The 19,291-nt window shown below is 38.4% G+C and overlaps 1 protein-coding gene across 7 annotated transcripts in view; it reads right to left on the bottom strand.

Moving 5' to 3' along the window:
• The window catches only part of DOCK10 (dedicator of cytokinesis 10), a 267,897-nt gene that overhangs the window by 80,479 nt on the left and 168,127 nt on the right, over positions 1-19,291 (bottom strand). For all 7 annotated transcript variants that reach the window (XM_042995487.1, XM_015538862.2, XM_042995486.1 and 4 more), the window contains exons 12-17: positions 11,870-12,091; positions 11,560-11,682; positions 10,289-10,371; positions 5,265-5,387; positions 2,243-2,322; positions 9-196 (exon numbers count right to left, since the gene is read on the bottom strand). In XM_042995487.1, the coding sequence (XP_042851421.1) occupies positions 9-196; positions 2,243-2,322; positions 5,265-5,387; positions 10,289-10,371; positions 11,560-11,682; positions 11,870-12,091 (819 nt within the window). The remainder of the gene's footprint in view (positions 1-8; positions 197-2,242; positions 2,323-5,264; positions 5,388-10,288; positions 10,372-11,559; positions 11,683-11,869; positions 12,092-19,291) is intronic.

Here is a 19,291-nt window from a genome sequence, read left to right on the forward strand (position 1 = left end):
TATTGTACCTTGTTGAAACATTTCTGGCTATCGTACTTGAGGTGCTTGGGGTAAATGTAAATTTGATTTTTGTATACTCTATAAGGACGACAATACTTTGTTGAGTCGTAAACAAATTCTTCCACCTCCACCGTGGGTTCTGGTTGAGCCGTCACATCGAAAGGCTTGACAGGGATAAAGGACGATGTTACACAGTCTTTAAAAATCAGAAAATAAGAGTCTGTCATTTAACTTGATTGTTTAAAGTGAATAATACTTAACATATTTTAAAATGAATCCAGTTGAAATAGAAACTCCATTTGTAAAGGAATTTTTATTTTATTTTTTAAAGTTTATTTATTTATTTTAAGCAAGAGACAGAGGGCAGGGGAGGGATAGAGAGGGAGAGAGACAGAATCCCAAGCAGGCTCCACACTGTCAGTATGGAGCCTGACGTGGGGCTTGAACCCATGAACTGTGAGACCGTGACCTGAACCTAAACCAAGAGTCAGACGCTTAACCAACTGAGCCACCCAAGAGCCCCAAGTAAAGGAGTTTATGTTAAGTTATGCTAGCATGAAAAATTTGTAGGAGGTAAAGGTGACAGATAAGCTATTTAATATTCAAACTGATGTCTCAAAATATTGGTAAATCTTTTGGATGGATTTATAACTATTTTCTTTGTGCACTAGGCTTCACACAGAAAGTAAATTTTAGTTAATGATTCTCCAAGCACGTTAACCTGCGATTATAAAGATTAACCCACCGGCATTTACTGTAACATAAAAATAATACACATATTGATATATGACCAAACAAAACTTTGTCCAATGGGTCTATCATGGGTAGTACTTAATGGATTGATAGTAAGTTTTCTCTATGGAGTGATTTCACAACACAAGCCTGAAGCCTCTCTGCATTTTTGATACAACTATTCTATTTTTCTCTCCGGTTTTTACAATCTTTAAAAATCTAGCCTTGTAGGAACAGCCTAAGGAAAATACAAAAAAAGAACAATTTAAATTTTATAAATCAAAACTTATGTCACTAAATAGTTTGGAGGCTGATGTTGTGGTTACTGGAAGACAGGAAGGCCTTCTACCTTTCCTTACCTCATCTGGAATTTTCCTGTGTTCAAGAAAGCAAAATGGTTAGCTAAATACGCTTGGGAATCAGATTACATTTTTTTCCCCAAAAACCAATTATGGTATTTTTATTATATGTTCAAGTTTCTCTAATGTCCTACAGTCATTTCAAACAGATTATTTGAGCTTTCTCTTTTGTTATTTTTCTCTTCTACAGGTAATAAAAGACACATCCCACAAATCAGGCAGAGGCAATGGCTTAGTTTATTCTCTGCTTTTCCACACCAATCAATATAAAAGTGATCTGCAGCCATGGCTTAGTTTAGAATGCTTATTTTATTTCAATATTAAAATGATTTGTGGAAAAATTATAAGAATGAAAAACCTCATAGTGTTAATGGGAATTCAATATCCTGCAGCAAAATGGGTTTTAGGATGCCTTTATTCATTCTTTGCGTCATTGAGAAAGTCACTAGAAGGCATAATCAGAAGTAACAAAACTACACAAACCAGTCTCATGCCTTGAGAAATAAATTCTGAGACTCTTATTTATAAGTCTAATAAAAGCTCCTTCTAAAATTCAGATTTTCACTGACATAAATGGGACTTTTGACCATATTCTGAGGAAGATACATGCTCTCTGGGTAATAACAGAGTCTAAAAATATTCCAGTTCTAATCACCACATGGTCACTTGGGTGGCTACCCACGGTGTTCAGAGGACCCCTCTGGCAGCACAGTGTTGGGGGGCCAGCCCTGTATTTTGAGTCAGAGGAACTGAATAGAATATAAATTCTCCCATTATGGGTTATTGCTTTATCCATCTATCTGAACCTGCCATTCCTCATTTGCAGCCCTCCAGGGTTTTGAGGATTAAATGACATAATTTAATACCTTGCTGGATGCATGGTATTAAACCAGATAAATATTAGGTTACACTGAATATAGTTCCTCTCCTATCATACTTACAGTTTGTCTTAATGGAAAAAGAAGAAGCCCCGAATTTCTGTAGAATAACGAATTCCATTTATCCCAAACTTTGAGAAAAAAACCTCCCAAACTATTATAATTAACCAACTATCCAACCAACCCACCAACCCACCAACCCACCAGCCAACCAACCAAAAGACCACTAACTATTCAGAACTCTACAAGCAAATCATGACATCATCATCATACTTGGATGCTCCAAAGGAATGTTGTCCACAGCAATATCCAGGCTTCCAGGGATGGTCTGCGTTTTGCTTATTCTGTCAGCCCTGTGAAAGCAGGGAACACGAACACATACACACACACACACACGCACACACACACACTGAATTATTCTAGTTGTCAAGAAAAAAGTCAACTGTAAATCTGAGCTTTGATAGGAGTAAACAGTAGAACCCTAAACACACTGGTGAAAGATTTCATTTAGCTGGTTTTATATTGAAAAACTAAAGTTTATGTAATCTTGCAAATGAAAATAGAAATCAGTGAGGGCTCAAATTACAGGTATTCTGACGAATGTCTAGATTTATTCGCATCTATTTTGGATACCATGTACAGAAATGGCCACACAAGTACAAGAGTAAATAGATAGTTTTTGTTAACAAAAAGTACTAGTATTTTAATGGGTTTAAGCGATTTACTTTCATGAGGACTCTTTAGAAGTCTTTTTTTCTTAATTTTTTTTTAATGTTTGTATTTATTTTTGAGACAGAGAGACAGCATGAGCGGGGAAGGGGCAGAGAGAGAGGGAGACACAGAATCTGAAGCAGGCTCCAGGCTCTGAGCTGTCAGCACAGAGCCCGACGCAGGGCTCGAACTCACAGACTGTGAGATCATGACCTAAGCTGAAGTCGGACGTTTAACCGACTGAGCCACCCAGGCACCCCAAGACTCTTTAGAAGTCTTAAGGGCAAGGGTGGTCTTTGCTACAATTCTTAAGTGGACGGTCTGTTTGTTCCCTCTTCACCAACAATCAAGGAGGACAAAGAGCCTTTCTCTGCCCTTGGTTCTTCTGCCTTCTCCCTCTTTTGTACCCAACCCCCCCCTTTGTAAATGTGTGCAGACACCCTCTCACCAAGTATCCCTGACCCCACATTCTCCCTCTCTACCAAAACCTTTTTGCCTATCCTCCTTCCTAATGAGATGAAAGTTGCTGATAACAGTTTTAAGTTAGGTCTTCTAGAAAACCTAATAGAATAATTATAGTGGTGGGTCAGAGCCAGCTCTTCCCAGCTTATGAGAGCTGCCTGTTAAGTCTTCAATTACTTTGCCTGCTAGTTGTTAAATACAGCCCTTATTAAAAGTGAAATTGTATCAAATTTCCATTAAACAAATTCTATGACACACCAAGGTAATGAGCAAAGTGATCAAAAATGATCACTTAGAAGTATTTTACTACATGGTGAGATATCCATGAATCTGTCTGGTGGAAATGTTATATGATGGTGCGTGCATCTCTTCCAAAACCCATGTTCGGTGAAGTCCCATCAAGAGCTTGAAATCAGCAATGCTACCATTTACACGACAGAAATTGGCCATCAGTACAAATCTGTTTTTCCCCCTTGAGGGTCAGACAGTCAGGGTTTATCAGCACACTGTTGACAATAAATACCACAAAGTGTGAGGGGTCTATGAAATAATTTAATGTTTTACCAGTAGGGCATTATGTATTCTAGATGCCCTATCACTGCCACAGTGATAATTTTCTTTCCTATACGTGGACAATATGGGTTTTGCAAGAATATAATCTTCTGTGAATATCAGATTACCCCCAAATATTTTGTCCCTTTTGTTCTGCTCAGCATTGTAACTTTTCATACTTTCATACACTGGCAAAAAAGGTAAAGAGGTAAAACACTATTCGCTCCCACTTAGTGGCTTTAGTAGCCTTTGGAAAGACTATGGTAGGAGCTTTGACCGGGAAGCCTGATGAAGTCAAGAGCAGGGGGCATCTCCTCATGTAAGGAGTGGTCTTGTAGGATCACAAAGCAGTAGTTTCCCCCAAGATTTTACTTTTCACCTTTATTTTGCTTTCTAAAGTTTGTATTCTTTTTTTCAGAAGAAAAAACGAGCATTGGGAAAACTTCCCTTCTAGTTAAATAGAAACATATTCTCTACTGAAGATACAGAAGGTATTAGTTATGTTTGTTTCATAGTAATGCATTATTTGTGCTTTGGATAAACAAAATTAATTGACAGGAGATCGTTGATTCTTAGATGGGAGAGGTAGAGAGTTAACATTTAGGGATGTTAGGGATTGGGTATCAGGGGACTAACAGTTTAAGGGAAGTTGCTCGTCATGAAAGATCTTATCATCGCCCGACGTTGAATGCATGGTGATATTTAAAAGATGTTGTGGGTTTTATTAAGTTTTTTCTTCTTTTAGCACTAACTTTCACTGTGTTTTCCAAAAGCATTGGAATGACAGAAATATTATGAATTACTATAGTCACAGCAATGAATTTCTCTGTGGAATTTCAAAACATAGTTCTAAAATTCCTTAACATCCTTCCTAATTAGAGGCGTCTGTGTCTCTGTTATTTTAATCTGGGCTCTGTGACAGCATGACAGTATATTAATGGCAGAAATGCTACTGCGAGAGTTTCGGGGCCCTGGTCTTAAGAAACTGGTAGTGATCCTTTTCTCTCCCTTGGGACACTTACTCTCAGAAGCCAGCTCTCTTTCCATGAGGAAGTGATAGTATCTCATGGAGAGGCTCCCAGGAAGAAGAGCCAAGGTCTCTAGTCTACAGCTCCCGCTGAGCTCCCAATCAATAGCCAAGTCAACTTGCCAGTCATTAAATAAGCCATCTGGAATGTGGATCCTCTGATTCCAGCTGAACTCTGCCAACTGATGCCATGTGCAGAAAAGACAAGCTCTCCTCCCTCAACCAGGCTCGAATTAGAGACTCATGGAAAATAAATGATATTATTCTTTTAAGCTACTAAGTTTTGGTGTGATCTGTTACAGAGAGATAATAGTTATTTGACATGGTTTTATGTTTCACACTCCTTCCATATGATTGTGGCAAATTTTCTTTTGTTAGGTCATTGAGGCATATGTGAAGTCATCTGTGAAGCTTCTAACTTTCTGGGGGAGTTTGGCCATTTGAGAAATCAGGTTAACCAGGTATTGTTTATGCAGAGTTAATAAATCAATAGTAGCAATGTAGCTGATTCATGTTAATTTCAAGAGTATCCCAACACCCTACCTTCTGTAATCTGACACTAGTTTTAGGAGGTCCTCGGTTGAAATCTTGCTACTTTCTTGTCTATACAATGGTGAAAATCTTGAGTCTCTGTCCACATTTCCCTGGTTGTCCTTAAATACTGATCTGAAAGAAAAGGATATTTATTCAGATTGGTATGTGAATATTGTTTACCGGGTTGTGTTTTTAAGGTGACAAATGATTCAATTTCCCATCTGTAATGGAAGAAACTCCAGGAACTTATGAAATAAAAAAAACAAAAAAACTCCTTAGACAAAAGTTTCATTTAAACACTGTATTTGTTGTCTTTAATTCCTTATTTTCAACTCAGTCTCCAGACAGACAGCAGCCCACCCATATTCCAACTACATCCATTTATGATTTAGTAACATATCAAAACTTTGGAGGATTGAGAGAGTGGAGAGGGACAGGTTAGTCCTTTTTTCATTACTTTCTGGGAAAGCTAGGGCTACTTTGATCTGGATGGTGCCGTCAGAATTTATGAGTAGTGAAAAAGGGGTAAGGTCGTACATGTGGGTCTAGGCGGCCAGACTCTTGAAACATTCTCCTGGAGATAAACATGCCCACGTCCTAAATTTTAAGACACAGACAAAGGTAAACTAAGGAACACTTGAGTCAGAATCTTGTATTACATAAAGAAAGCACCATGAACATGAGCCATTGATTGTCTATTTCACTGGAACTAGACAGAGTTAGTTAAAACACGTAAGTTGTTTTTGTCCAAATAGTATAGTAATGCCAGGCAATACAAGCTAGTATACATAACATGCTTAATGTTAGCTTTTCTCCTTCAAAATTAATTATACTCTGTGCCTATCAAAAAAAGTTAGAACCGTGTATAATTGATTTTCCAGTAATCTTAGAGAGCTGCTGAAGTTTTATTTCTTCTAGCTTAAGGAGCTTGACTAGACTATTTTATTACTCTTGAAATTAACCAAAGATTTCCAAATACCAAATAACCAAAATACACAGACTGACATGGCCGTTTAGATAGATATCTGATCATAGAGCTGTAGTGTCAAATAATACCGAAAATGGGCCAGAATCATATTTTTTAGACTCCTCCCACCTTTCTGCTCATTTTTCTCTGTTAAGTGGTAAGTGAGGGGAAATTTTTCATTCTGGGGAAGCAGAATGAGAAAATATTTAATTCGAAGATTTTATTTAAATATCACACAGGGCTTCTGTTCGGGTGTGTGGCATGTTGAAACCAATATGATGTATTTTCAACACAGGAGGAGGTCAAACTGACCTTGAGTAGTGTTGTTGTTGTTGTTTGTAATTAACCAGTCATTACAAATGTATCACTAGACGTGAGCTGTAAAACTCGTTCCTGCTTTTATCCGCAGCTCTGTCCTGCAAACAGCTCACTTACACTGGACACGTTGTAAAGAGGGTGAAGAACGCAGGGCCAGGGAGAAGAGCTGCTCACAGCCCCCTACACGCTGTCCTTGCTTAATAAATATGCTAACTGGCAAGAGAACAGAGAATTGACTCATGCACACAGATGGTTTCGGGATGGCAGGATGCTGTGCCCAGTTCCAGCTGCCACAGTTGGGCAATGATCCGTATATGGTGAGGGTCTCAAAACCACGATGTTTGGGGGATGACTGAAGAAAATGTGGAGTTTAGCTGCAGGAAAAGAAGCCCAAGTGTCCCTGAGAGCCTCAGTCACGAGCAGCATGAAGAGCTGTGACACAGAAAGAATGGGGCATATTTCTGTAGCTAATGTAAGACAAAACACAAAAGTAATTGTCATGCGGTTGAAAAATATATTTTTTTAAATGAGTTATTTAATCACTAGACCTATAGAAAGAAGGAAGGAACCATTGTGGGATGCACTTGAGTTTTGGTCATTGGGAGGATTCAGAGGTTGGACAACCATTTGTTGGGGATGTTGTTAGACTGTGTGCCTTTTGTAAACACATAGATGGAAGAATGAAGTTTTTAATTGAGTTTTGTTCAATTTTAAAGAAATTCCAGGGTTGTGCGCCAATCCATTTAGAATATCGTGTAAGGTGGGTTAAAAGAAATCAGAGTTGGGGCACCTGGGTGGCTCAGTAGGTTGGGCGTCTGACTTTGGCTCGTGGGTTTGAGCCCTGTGTCAGGCTCTGCATTGACAGCTAGGAGCCTGGAGCTAGCTTCACATCCTCTGTCTCTCTCTCTCTCTCTCTCTACTCCTCCCCTATTTGTGCTCTCTCTCTCTACGGTCATAAGCTAAATTGTCAATTCTACCCTTTTTAGTGGCAGTTGATCTTAAGGGCCAAAGTGTTTTAGGGTACACTCAAAGCTACACTGTTAGGCAAACTGCAATCTAGAAAATATAGTAGGAAAAAAGGAGGCCAAACATCCAGCAGAATCAATAGCATATTGAAATATGTCAGCTAATGGCTTGAGTAACCACGAGCCCTCCTCTGATGCAGTTGCCATTTTATTTGAAGCAATTTCCACATTGTGAAGGGGACTAAAATCTTCTTTGGCTGGATCTGGTACTTATTTTTGTGATTAGTTATTCCAAGGGGTTTAACATGAAATCTTTCAAACTATGCTGCTAACCATTTTTTTTTCTGAGATGTCAGAGATGTTTACGTGAATGTAAACCATGTATTTATGTGCACAAATTGGTGGTGCCTCCTGTTTCCTAACCTACAGCCAAACCACTCATCAGGCATCAATGGAGCATGAGCTTGTGGTTTTGTTGACTTTCTTGTCCTAGACGTAATTACTTCGATAGTCAGGAATATTGTCAGCCTTCCTAGAAACCTCATCCGTCTTTCTTCCAGCATATTTTACTAGATAACTTCACTGTACAATTGTTACTTCTTCTCCTAACTGATCAATAAAGGGTAATGCTTTTCCTTCTCTACCCCACTATATTCTTCGCTGTGCCAAATTTACCAGAAAGGGGGACTTGTTGCAGAAAATATGATCTCCCCAGGTGACTTAATAATCATATAAGAATAGTGACTTCAGACAATGGTTATCTTTTACTGGGTACATATCTGTGCTTGTTAATCTCTGCAACAGTAGATTATGTATTATCATTCCTCTTTTGTACATTAAAAAAAAAGCTAGCGTAAAGATAGCCTATGAGTACTTGCCTAAGTTCACTTGGCTATTAAGTACAGTATAGATTTCAAAACCAGCTCTGGCTCTCAAATGACTGCTTCTAAAACCTCACAACAGTGCTCAGCCATTTAACAGAAAATGTGTTTGCCGTTGTAAGTTTGCTATACTGGAATATTTCTCTTTTGCCAAAAGATATCTATCTTATTATGCCCCAACAGGTTTTCTTGTGGGAATTGAGGATACTTATCAACATGAAAGAGTTTAACCAGCAAATTATGACTAGTTATCCTTTCTCTGGAAGCTTGGGAGAAATAAAAACAACGAAATTCAACATAAAGGTTCAGTATATTCGGATCATGTCTGTTCCAGGCATCATGTACTGGCATTAGCTGTCCCTGCAGGGCGAGAGGCACAGAGAGACAGAGTGATACGTGTGATCCACTTTATGCCAAGTGCTTTCGTAGCTGAGATTGCCTCCATTGCCCACGAGGCAGGTCTTGTCAGTTTCATCGTGTGGTTGGGACCCTGAGAACTGGGAGAAAACTGGAGTAAAGTTACCGTCTGTAAGTGGTGGCCTGAATTGGACCGTGTTTGTCCAACTCCTGGGTCTGGTCTCTTTCTCCCTCACTACAGGGCTGCGTTGGAGAGACTGTGCAAGTCTGTCCTGGTTTCCTGTCGCTCATATTTCCACCTTTCCCTCCCCTGCACCTACCTGCCCCCGACTTCAAGTAACAAGCTCACAATAATAACAAATATTGGTGGATTCACTCTGGTTATGCTCATCCCTGGGTACTGGGAGACCTACAAATGGCAAAAATTAACAGACGCTGTCTTCTTTCTGAAGTTACCACCATTGGGACAATGTTACCAATGTTCAAAGGAATACTTACTAGGCTGCCTTACTTCATGGCACGCTAATTAACTTATTTTTATTTCTTTATTTTTATTTTTAAAAATGTTTGAAATGTTTATTATTTATTTTTGAGAGAGAGAGAGAGAGAGAGAGCGTGAATGAGAAGGGGAGGGGCATAGAGAGGGAGAGAGAGAATCCCAAGCGGGCTTTGCACTCAGTACTCAGTACAGAGCCTGACATGGGGCTCAATCCCAAGACCTTGAGATTATGACCCGAGCCGACACCAAGAGTTGACTGCTTAACTGATTGAGCCACCCAGGCGCCCCAACCTTTTAAAGTTAATTTGGTTTATACATTGCTGACCTTTTTGTCCTTGTGTCTATGCCAGGCTTTTCCTCTTTTAAGAAATTCTTACACACATAAGGATGCAAAGAAATTGAGGAGGACAACTGTAATTGATCTTTAACCAGATCTGAAAAGCAATTCTTGTTCTTTATGCAGAGGTTCTATGTCCGGGAGGATGATTCCGTCCTTAGTGTTGACATAACTCAGCGTTTCCATCAGAAAGTGAGCCAGTACTGACAAATCTGGTTATGCTAATTAGTGCCAAAATCAAAGAGAGCTTAAATGATCAAGCTGATGGTTTCCTCTGGACATCCATACATAGGCCTATGCCCTACACATAGATGAAAATACGCAGCTGCATAATAAATCACAATGCTGCCATTTGAGTGTTATGCACACTGAACTCTCAGGCCTGATATAATGCCAAGCGTTTAATAAACCAAATATGCATAATAAACAGGTCATGACTTTGATCCCACCAAGAAGCCATAGCATATCTGGTCGTGCACACACTGTGCACATATCATAGCCCCAATCTATTATACTCTGTCTTGCTGAATTGTCTTGTAAAGCACATGTTTCCAGAGAGCCCCGAATATTTATGAAGATGACACCATTAATATTTTTCCAGGTTTTGGTATATCACACATAACAGGCAACAGAGAGGTGTTCAAACGGAAGTTTCCAACGCAGACTTGTAAACGTATGACTGTTCTGTTGGTTACAGATGTCAACCTACCTTACTGCCCAAGCAAACGGCATGTGGTACTTCCCCAACTTGCTGCAGAACTGCCTGTTGGATTTCAGTATCTTTTGTGCATACTAAGGGAAAAGTAAATAAAAATATTGTTTAGAACACCTCTTCCCAAACAGTCCAAGGAAAACACTAATAGATACTTGTCCACATTATCTTGTACTGAAACTCGGAAGGTCTGTCTGTCTGCCTTACTGGGCTGCCGATTCTGTCTTGTAAAGAACCAAATGATCTCCTCTGTGTTCAAACTACTGTATTATGTTTTTCTTTCTTTTCACTCTGGAAGTTTCAAATATAGAAAATACGCTTGTCTCGGAACAGCGACTTTTTCTTCCCTTTTATCAGACTGGAAAGGTCTTACAACATCGAATGGAAAGCGTTTTCAAATTTACACCCACAGACCATCTTATACCCTTATTCGTTATGGCAGAGGTTGGCAAATGTATTCTGCAGAGGATCACAGTAAGTATATTGGGCTTTGTGGACCACGTGGTCTTTGTCGTGGCTTCTCTGTCTCTGTAGCAGGAAAGCGGCCATTAGGCAATCCGTAAATGATGGAGTGTGACTGTGTAAATAAAACTTTATTGACAGAAACAGGTGGCAGGTGGATCTGGCCTGCACATTGTAGTTTGCCAAACCCCGAATCTCATGAATATGTTAAACACTGCCCTAAATTGTTACACATGCTCAAATTCCATTCTTATGCGGTCTTTCCCCAATACATTTCCCTTGCATGAAAAATACAGACTTTTAATATTTATTTCCTACCAACTAGTAACATTCGATTATTAAAGAAAATATGGTTGGAGAAAAAAGAAAAAATTTTCTGTTGTCCTATCATTTGAAGAACTCCCAGCACATCCTTTACTCTGTTGTCACTTCAGTGTTAGAATAATTTGACCTACAGTTATCTGTCTTACTTTTTCACTTAGTTCATCATCAGTAATCTGTATTCACTTGCTTTTAGTCAGATTAATCCTCACTTTTCATTATTGTTAACATTTTGATCCTTGGAGTGAAAATTTTATACACATTTAAGTTGATTTCTACTAAGAGATGATCAGAAGTCAGAAGCTGCTTGGTCGAAACACACAAACCAAGAATCTATACTTTAAAATTTGCCCGATGGACATTCGTTTCAGTAACCAGCAACTATTTTGAGACTCACATTTACCAAGCTTGATAATTCATTAAGGCAGTGTGATTTTATATCCTGAAAGCAGCCTAAATTATTTATGGAAAAGATTATGCATTACCTTGTTGGAGTCCGGATTTTTAATATAAGGTTCAGCACCACTTGCAATGTTCCCCATCAGTACTTTTTCGATTTTGGCCACCAAAACAATGTCAGAATGTGGATTGCTTACAGAAAATATAGCCTATGTACGAAGAAAACAACTAATAAGCATCTAGGGATGCATACTGAAGACATTCACAAAATTTCTTTTTTTTTTTTTAAAGGGACAGCTTTTAGGGAATTTTTAGTTGGGAAACCAACTGTATTCTTTCGGTAAGAATGATGAAACGAGCAGTTTCAGGGTTATCACAAGTAAACAAAAGTGCAACCTGCTTTGGAAATTTTAGCCATTCCTCTGGAAATCCCTTGACGTGAGGTTCTTCTGATTGTCTTGGGGAAACAGTGTCAATGTTTCCATTTTCCAAAGCCACGGAAGCCCCTGAGAGCATCTGTCTGACAGCAGTGTGATTTAGATCCACATGAAAATCCGCAGAAATCTTCCTGCAGTCTCTGAGGTCATAAAGTGCCACACTCACAAAAAAAGGCTCAATCTGCAGGAAAAAGAAAGAAGTGATGGTTATGATATAAAATCATCATACATGCAATTGCCTCTTTAGTACATTATTTAATAAAACAGTAGATAAGAGAAATTACTATTTATATATGGTATAATATTGTTCTTTAAAATATACAATATATATTAAGTGGTAAGTGATTAGCAGTTTTGGAGATATATTCTGAGATTATCCCAATGTCCTGATACTCATCAAACCTAACTCACCTAATTCTCCATTGGTAACTCCCACTGGAATCAACTACCACTAAGATGGCTACCAATGGTGATTTTCTAGTTCCATCATTCTTTCTGTATTTACTAGTTGGTATTCTGTAATGATGAAACTTTCTATCTCTCTTCCTTCCTCCCTCCCTCCCTCCCTCCCTCCCTTCCTTCCTTCCTTCTTTTTTTCTTTCTTTCTTTTCTTTCTTTCTTTCTTTCTTTCTTTCTTTCTTTCTTTCTTTCTTTCTTTCTTTCTTTCTTTCTCTTTCTTCATACCTCCAAGTATAGACTCATGGATTACTACTATTTTATTCAATAGATTTCAATCTCTTACTATCATTATTTACATTGATGCTCAAATTGTTTCAGATTTGGCTAGAGGTAGCTCCCGTGACTTTTTGGTAGATTCCATAATTTTGGGGGCACTTCTTCACTCAACAAGATGTTCTAGGCTCATTGGATACTTTCAATGCCCCAGTCATTTCTCCATACAGCTCTAGTACCTTTCTGTGAGGGTGACATTTAGAAACCAGGATCTCGGTGCTCATTATGCTCATTGTTACTGGGACGCATACACATATGCACACACACATACACATACACATATCCATACACATAACATTCACATCTACAAGGATTTCTTTAACTCTATCTGTACATGAATATTTTATGAAATATTATGAAAAACTCTTGAGTTCATATTGATACTTCTATTTCAAATTCAAATCAAGAAGGGTTACTTCAAGCCTTTTCCCTATTCATATTTCATGTAACTATTTCCTCCAATAGTGAAAAATTGGCTCTTGTTATCATTGGTCTATTTACTTATTTGTTCAATCAATTTACTTACTGTTCAGAGTAACCAGTCTGCCAACCACAGCCACCTTCTCGAATTGTCTCCTTTGTACCACCCTGCACAGTACCCCAGATCCTGACAAAGCCAAGCACATTCCATTTCTGTGCCTCCACATAGCTTTCTGCCTCCCATTATGAAGACTTCTTGGCTGGTTACCCAATTCCAAGCCTCTGAGTAGTAATTTAGAAAAACTTTTGGTTTGTGGTAGTGGTGGTCTGGTAGTGGTGGTCATGGTACCTCTCACCACCATGCTAAGAAGGAAAGGGAAAATGTGAAATAAAGAGAAAATGGGAAGGTAATGAAAGATGGGAAAGGGAAAGTTTCTTGGTTGAGTTTTAAAAAAGCAAAAAGTAGGTAAAGCGGTGGTTAGAAGGGGCTTCTAGGTAGATTAAGTGACATGTGCAAAGACATAAACACAGGAAAGAACATAAAGGCATGAAAGAATGCATTTGTGGGAGATGCATTTGAGGAACATTAAGGAGGTACACCCAAAGAACTTAGAAATCCATTGGGTGTTCTCGTTGGTCGGAGAGAGGTGTTCACAGGGGTACGCATAAAAGAAAATTCCCAGGTTTGGAGATGTAAGAAACTAAGTGGACGGCAATATCATTCACTAATATATAAGATAAAGATACAAAGATGAGTTCTGGATGGTACATAGAGTTGTCTATAGGACATTCCAATCACAGTTGGATATATGAGTTTTGAGCCTGGCCAAAGAAACTGGGCTGGGGATGTGGACCCGGGAGAGTTTTGTATGTGGTTCTTGTTTAAGCCATGAGATAAAGAGAAGAGAATCAGAATGTTATCCTGAACAATATCAGCATGCAAAAGATAGAGGTGGAGTAGGGAAAACAGGCTGTAAGGCGACTGGGGGGTGGAGAGAGATTAAAAAAAAATATATATATATATATATGTTAAATGCTGCCAGAGTATCGTAGAATCTGAAGAAGAACGATTCCAGAAAGATGAAATTTTCAACAGAAAACTGTTAAATGCAACAGTTATTAAATAAAACAGGGACTGAAATAAATAAATACATGTATATGTACATAGTTACATGTATACACATAGAAATAATTATGGCCATGCAAATAGATATAATTACATGTCATTAACTACAGATTTCTCAGAATGGAATATGCTCCCCAAAACATTTTTACTTTTGTTTATGTCACTGAATTTTGAATTGATGCCCCTCATATATCAAGTGTTCTGTGGGCAAGCAGGATATACACAAAACCACATGATATTGAATGTTTAATAGGTTATCTCATGTGCTTTGAAACACAGTAATATGGCTAGCTTATAATGGGGTTATTATTTTATTCCTTAATACTAGTCATATTTGCCAGCTGCCCTACTGTTAGAAACAGAGCTACACATATAAAATGAAATTCAATAAAATATTAAAAAAAAAGACGAAAAGTAAAAGTTTCCCATTTTACCAACTGAATTTAATTTAGAAAAACTTTTGGTTTGTGGTAGTGGTGGTCTGCAAGAGTAGAAAATGCAAAAATTACATGAAAGTAACTCAGGCAGGAACTCAAAACACATTGAAGGTCAAAGGAAAAAAAATCCTATTATTTGCCATGAATTGGTGCCTTTTGATTTTCACTTCTGCTTGGTGAATGGAAATAAATTACCTACTTTGATAATCCATCAGAAATTAAAGCTCACGTGGTGATTCATTTATTTCTTCCAATCCACTTTTTCAACTTAAATGTCAAATCTTACTTTTTGAATCATTGGCTTTTCAATAAAGATTCGTTTAATCAAGCACTTGAAAGCCTACCAAATTAAGTCACAGGCTTCTTATGTTTAGAATTCTGTATTTTCTTAAATAAAAATCAAGAACATTATAATTTTAAAGTAGCTCTGCTGTGAAGCAGGCTTCTTTGTTCACATTTTAGGAATCAATTGCTATTTTCAAAGATATATTTTATACTAGAATACCGTCAACTTGAATTTGGTTCCCAACGGACTGACTAAAAAATTACATGCTGTCAAATATTGTTTCCTCACCATGGAAAAGTTTTCAAAAGAAGCTTTTTAGAAGCTCATTCACTAAATACAGGAGTTGGATCTTTGGCAACTTGAAGAAATATTTCGATTCACTTAAAAAAAAATGCTCTCTGAGTTAAAAACAATGAGTTTAAAAATAGCTACATGAACAAAAGAGTGTCACTCAATAATATACAAAGATTTTTAAAAACAATGCCGTTACATAAAAAATTGCTGTCAAGTTTAGGTGAGGCTGTTTTCTTAGTTTTTATTTTATTGTTTATAAGCACAATAAAATTGTTTTTTACAAAGTCATTTTCTATTTTTTTTAACACTTGTATCAATTTTAAAGTAAATTAAGTACAATACGGACATCCAAAGCACTCCAAATAAACTTGTCTCTCAGGCTTTACAGATATAAAAGGGCATACTGATGCTGGGTTCTGAACTTGGGCGTGTTCTCGTGCTTGGCAAGACTGGCCCAAATACAAACATTAAGCTTCTGAATATGAGTTTTAGTACAAAGAAAGGAATCCATGTGGAAGGAGTCATATGCTGGGCACTGGAAAGAAAAGCCCATTATCTTCAAGTTTCAGTTTCCAAATTGGATATTTTAATCACACTTAAGGATATGCATGGTCAAAAAAACCACATTTATTTTTATTTCATAAGATGGCTAAATGCCATTATGATTTGGGTTACATTTTCCTGATATTTCCAAGTGGTTTCAAGAAGCAGCTTCTAGGGCTTTTGATTTGTTTTCTTTTGTTTTTTAAATTTTAATCCTGAATGAAAGTACATTGATTGTTCCTCCTGACCATTTCACTCCATGGAAATTTCTCGTTCCACAGTCCCAGTTATCCTCCATGTTGGCATATCTACTGGGCTCCTCTCTGGCTTCCTGTTACTCAGCGCCTCAGCACCATGCCACACAGCTGACCTGTTCCCTCTTGGCTTCATAGCCCAATCTTTTTTGGTTTAGCTCTACTTCAATGGCCATTCCTTCTTAGTCTCCTTTGGTCATTTCTCTATTCATCTTTTATTTATTTATTTATTTATTTATTTATTTATTTATTTGAGAGAGAGAGAGAGAGAGAGAGAGAGAAAGTGCATGAGTGGGGGAGAGGGGCAGAGAGAGAGAGAGAGAGAGAGAGAGAGAGAGAGAGAATCCTGGGGCTTGATTCTATGACCCTGGGATCATGACCTGAGCCCAAATCAAGAGTTGGTCACTCAGCCGACTGAACCACCCAGGAATCCCTCTATTCATCTTTTAAAGGTTTGGTTCCTGGCCCCTTTTCTATTCACACAGAAATTCCTAAATGTGACCCTCTGGGTCACTGTATGGACCAGACTTCCAAGTTTATACCCAGTTTGTGGCCACTCCCTTGAGTTCCAAACTTGTATTTGAATCTACCCAAAGGACATCTCTGTTTGGATATCTAGTGGGCCTGTCAAGCTTAACATGCCCATAATGGAATTTGGGGCCAATATCCCCCCAATCTGCTCTTCATCTAGTCTTGCCCTTTTAATGGCACCACCATGCATAGAAATATTCAAAGCAAAGGCGAGGGACTCATCCTTGAGATACTCTTTCCCCTTGTCCAATGGATCAGAGAAGCCTGTCTGTCCAATTTACCCAGCATCAGTCATATCCATCCACTTCTCTCCTCCTTCCTTGCCAGTCCTAGTCTATGCCACGCAATGAACTAGGTGGCAGACTCCTATCTACCATCCTTGGTCAACTCTTATTTCCTCCAATTCATTACTTTTTTCTGATGGGATCTTAAAAACCAAAAACAAAAACAGAAATTGAACCACACCATTTGAAAGTGTTTTGAATCCTTCAACAGCCTCCACTCAGGATAAATGCAAACACTTCACTACAGCCTGTACCTTACATTACCTTCCCTTGGACTGTCCTTCCCACATTATCTTGGTCTGCTCTTCCCTTCGGCACCTACTTCCTGTTTCTAGAACTTGCCAAGACTTAGTTGTCTTAGGGCATTCACACTTGCTCGTTCTCCTGCCCTAGAATATTCTCCCATGACCTGACTTACCCTTCTCACCTGTTAGGTCTGTATTCAAATGTCACCTCCTGAGAGAGGCCTCGTATGACCACTCTACCTAACGTGACCCATCTCCCAGTTCCTCTGCATCACATCTGTCATACTGATTTATTTCAAACAACTGTAAATAATGTACAACTCTTGTGTTAATTTGTCTTTTTAAAAAAAATTTATTGTTTGTTCTTTTCAAAAAGAGTCAGCCTTCAAGAGGGCAGGGGGCTTGTTATCTTGTTCCCTGCTGTTTCCTGAGTACCTAGAAAAAGTCTGGCTCCCAGTAGGTGCACAGAGTAAGTACTTGCTGAAAAAGGAATAAACGTGACTTCCAGTACTATCATTTTTACTCACATACCTACTGCCCAATCATAGTTCTAAAATGTGAGAAAGTTTCATTGGGGGGGAAGATTCTTGCTGGTGAGTCAGCTCAATTTTACCTTGTCAACAAGATTCTCATGTGTAATACTGAAAACGCCAATACCTTGCATATATAGCATTCGCAAATTTCCAAGCAATTTCCCACCTATTAAAATAACAGTTAATATGTAATGATTGCTTACTGTGCATCAAGCATCATCCAAGTACTTTCCATATATTACTTCATGACTTCTTCACAACAGTCCTTTGAAACAGCTACTGTTATTATTATCCCATTTATAGAAGAGGAGAGGGAAGGTAAGCTTCCTGCCCAGCTTACCTGCCCAGTGTGGCAGAACTCACTGATGGGAAGGTGAGGCATACTGACCCAAGAGAGGCACATTATCACTTGATTCTCCTCATTCAATCTGAGGTTCGTAGCATGTACCATTATCCCTCTGTTACGCCAGGGAAAATGGGCTCAAAGAACCAGTGCCATGCCTGAAGATCCAAGGGCAGCAGGTACGAAAGGGTCCATCCTTTCTTCAAGCCACACACTGTCACAGCTAATAAGTCTCATTGAACTTCAGCATGGAGATGTGCATGGAATTGTGTGGTGCTCGGTCTAGAGAGAAAGCTTAACGCTGTTTTGTCTTCTAAAAAGCAAACATGGCTTATAATATGGATCTAGAAATAAGTTTTCTTCTTTGAGGTGGGAGATGATAATTGAGGGATGATTTATCAAAAATTAAAATGGACTGCACTAAAAACAATGAAAGGGGACATACCAGTACAACAACACTGACTTGGATTGGTGGCGGGATTATGTATAATTTTTCTTTTCTTATAGTTCAGAATTTAATGTTTATGTTCGCGGAATGCCCCCTTCCCACAAATAACTTTACAGTTGGTCTAGGGGTGCCTGGTTTGCTCAGTCGGTTAAGCATCCCACTCTTGATTTTGGCTCACATTCATGATCTCATGGATCATGAGTTTGAGCCCTACGCTGGGCTCTGTGTTGACAGCAGGTAACCTGCTTGGGATTCTCTCTCCCCCCCTCTTTCTGCTTCTTCCCCACTCATGCTCTCTCTCTCTCTCTCTGTCTCAAAGTAAATAAATAAATAAATAAATAAATAAATAAATAAATATTAAAACAATTTTTATACAATTGGTATAGAATGGTCCCCAGACTACTAGGAGAGAATTTTCTTTCTTTCTTTTTTTAAATATGAAATTTATTGTCAAATTGGTTTCCATGCAACACCCAGTGCTCATCCCAAAAGGTGTCCTCCTCAATGCCCATCACCCATCCTCCCCTCCCTCCCCCCCCCCCCATAGGAGAGAACTTTCAAGACAGTCCACTTAGCAGGAAAAGGAATCTTATGTTGATTTAATGAATGCTGTGGTGGTTCCCAAATATCAACGAAGCACCTTTTTTCCTCCCATTTGCCTATACTATTATTTAATATTTATCCAATATTATTTTACTCGATTCACTATGTAGCCTTGTCTTAGGCAGTGATAGCTGTGAAACCTCAGAGTTGATTTGTTTGTCCACACTATTCTCTAATATACATTCAAACAAACATATAAATATAAAAATTAAAAAAAAATTGACTTAAAAGCCATCTCAGCCACCACCAAGTAGATATAAACAATGCCTTAGGAAACTCTGAACCACTGTGCGATTGAATGG

This window comes from Panthera tigris, chromosome C1, assembly GCF_018350195.1.
Source record: "Panthera tigris isolate Pti1 chromosome C1, P.tigris_Pti1_mat1.1, whole genome shotgun sequence".
NCBI lineage: Eukaryota > Metazoa > Chordata > Mammalia > Carnivora > Felidae > Panthera > Panthera tigris.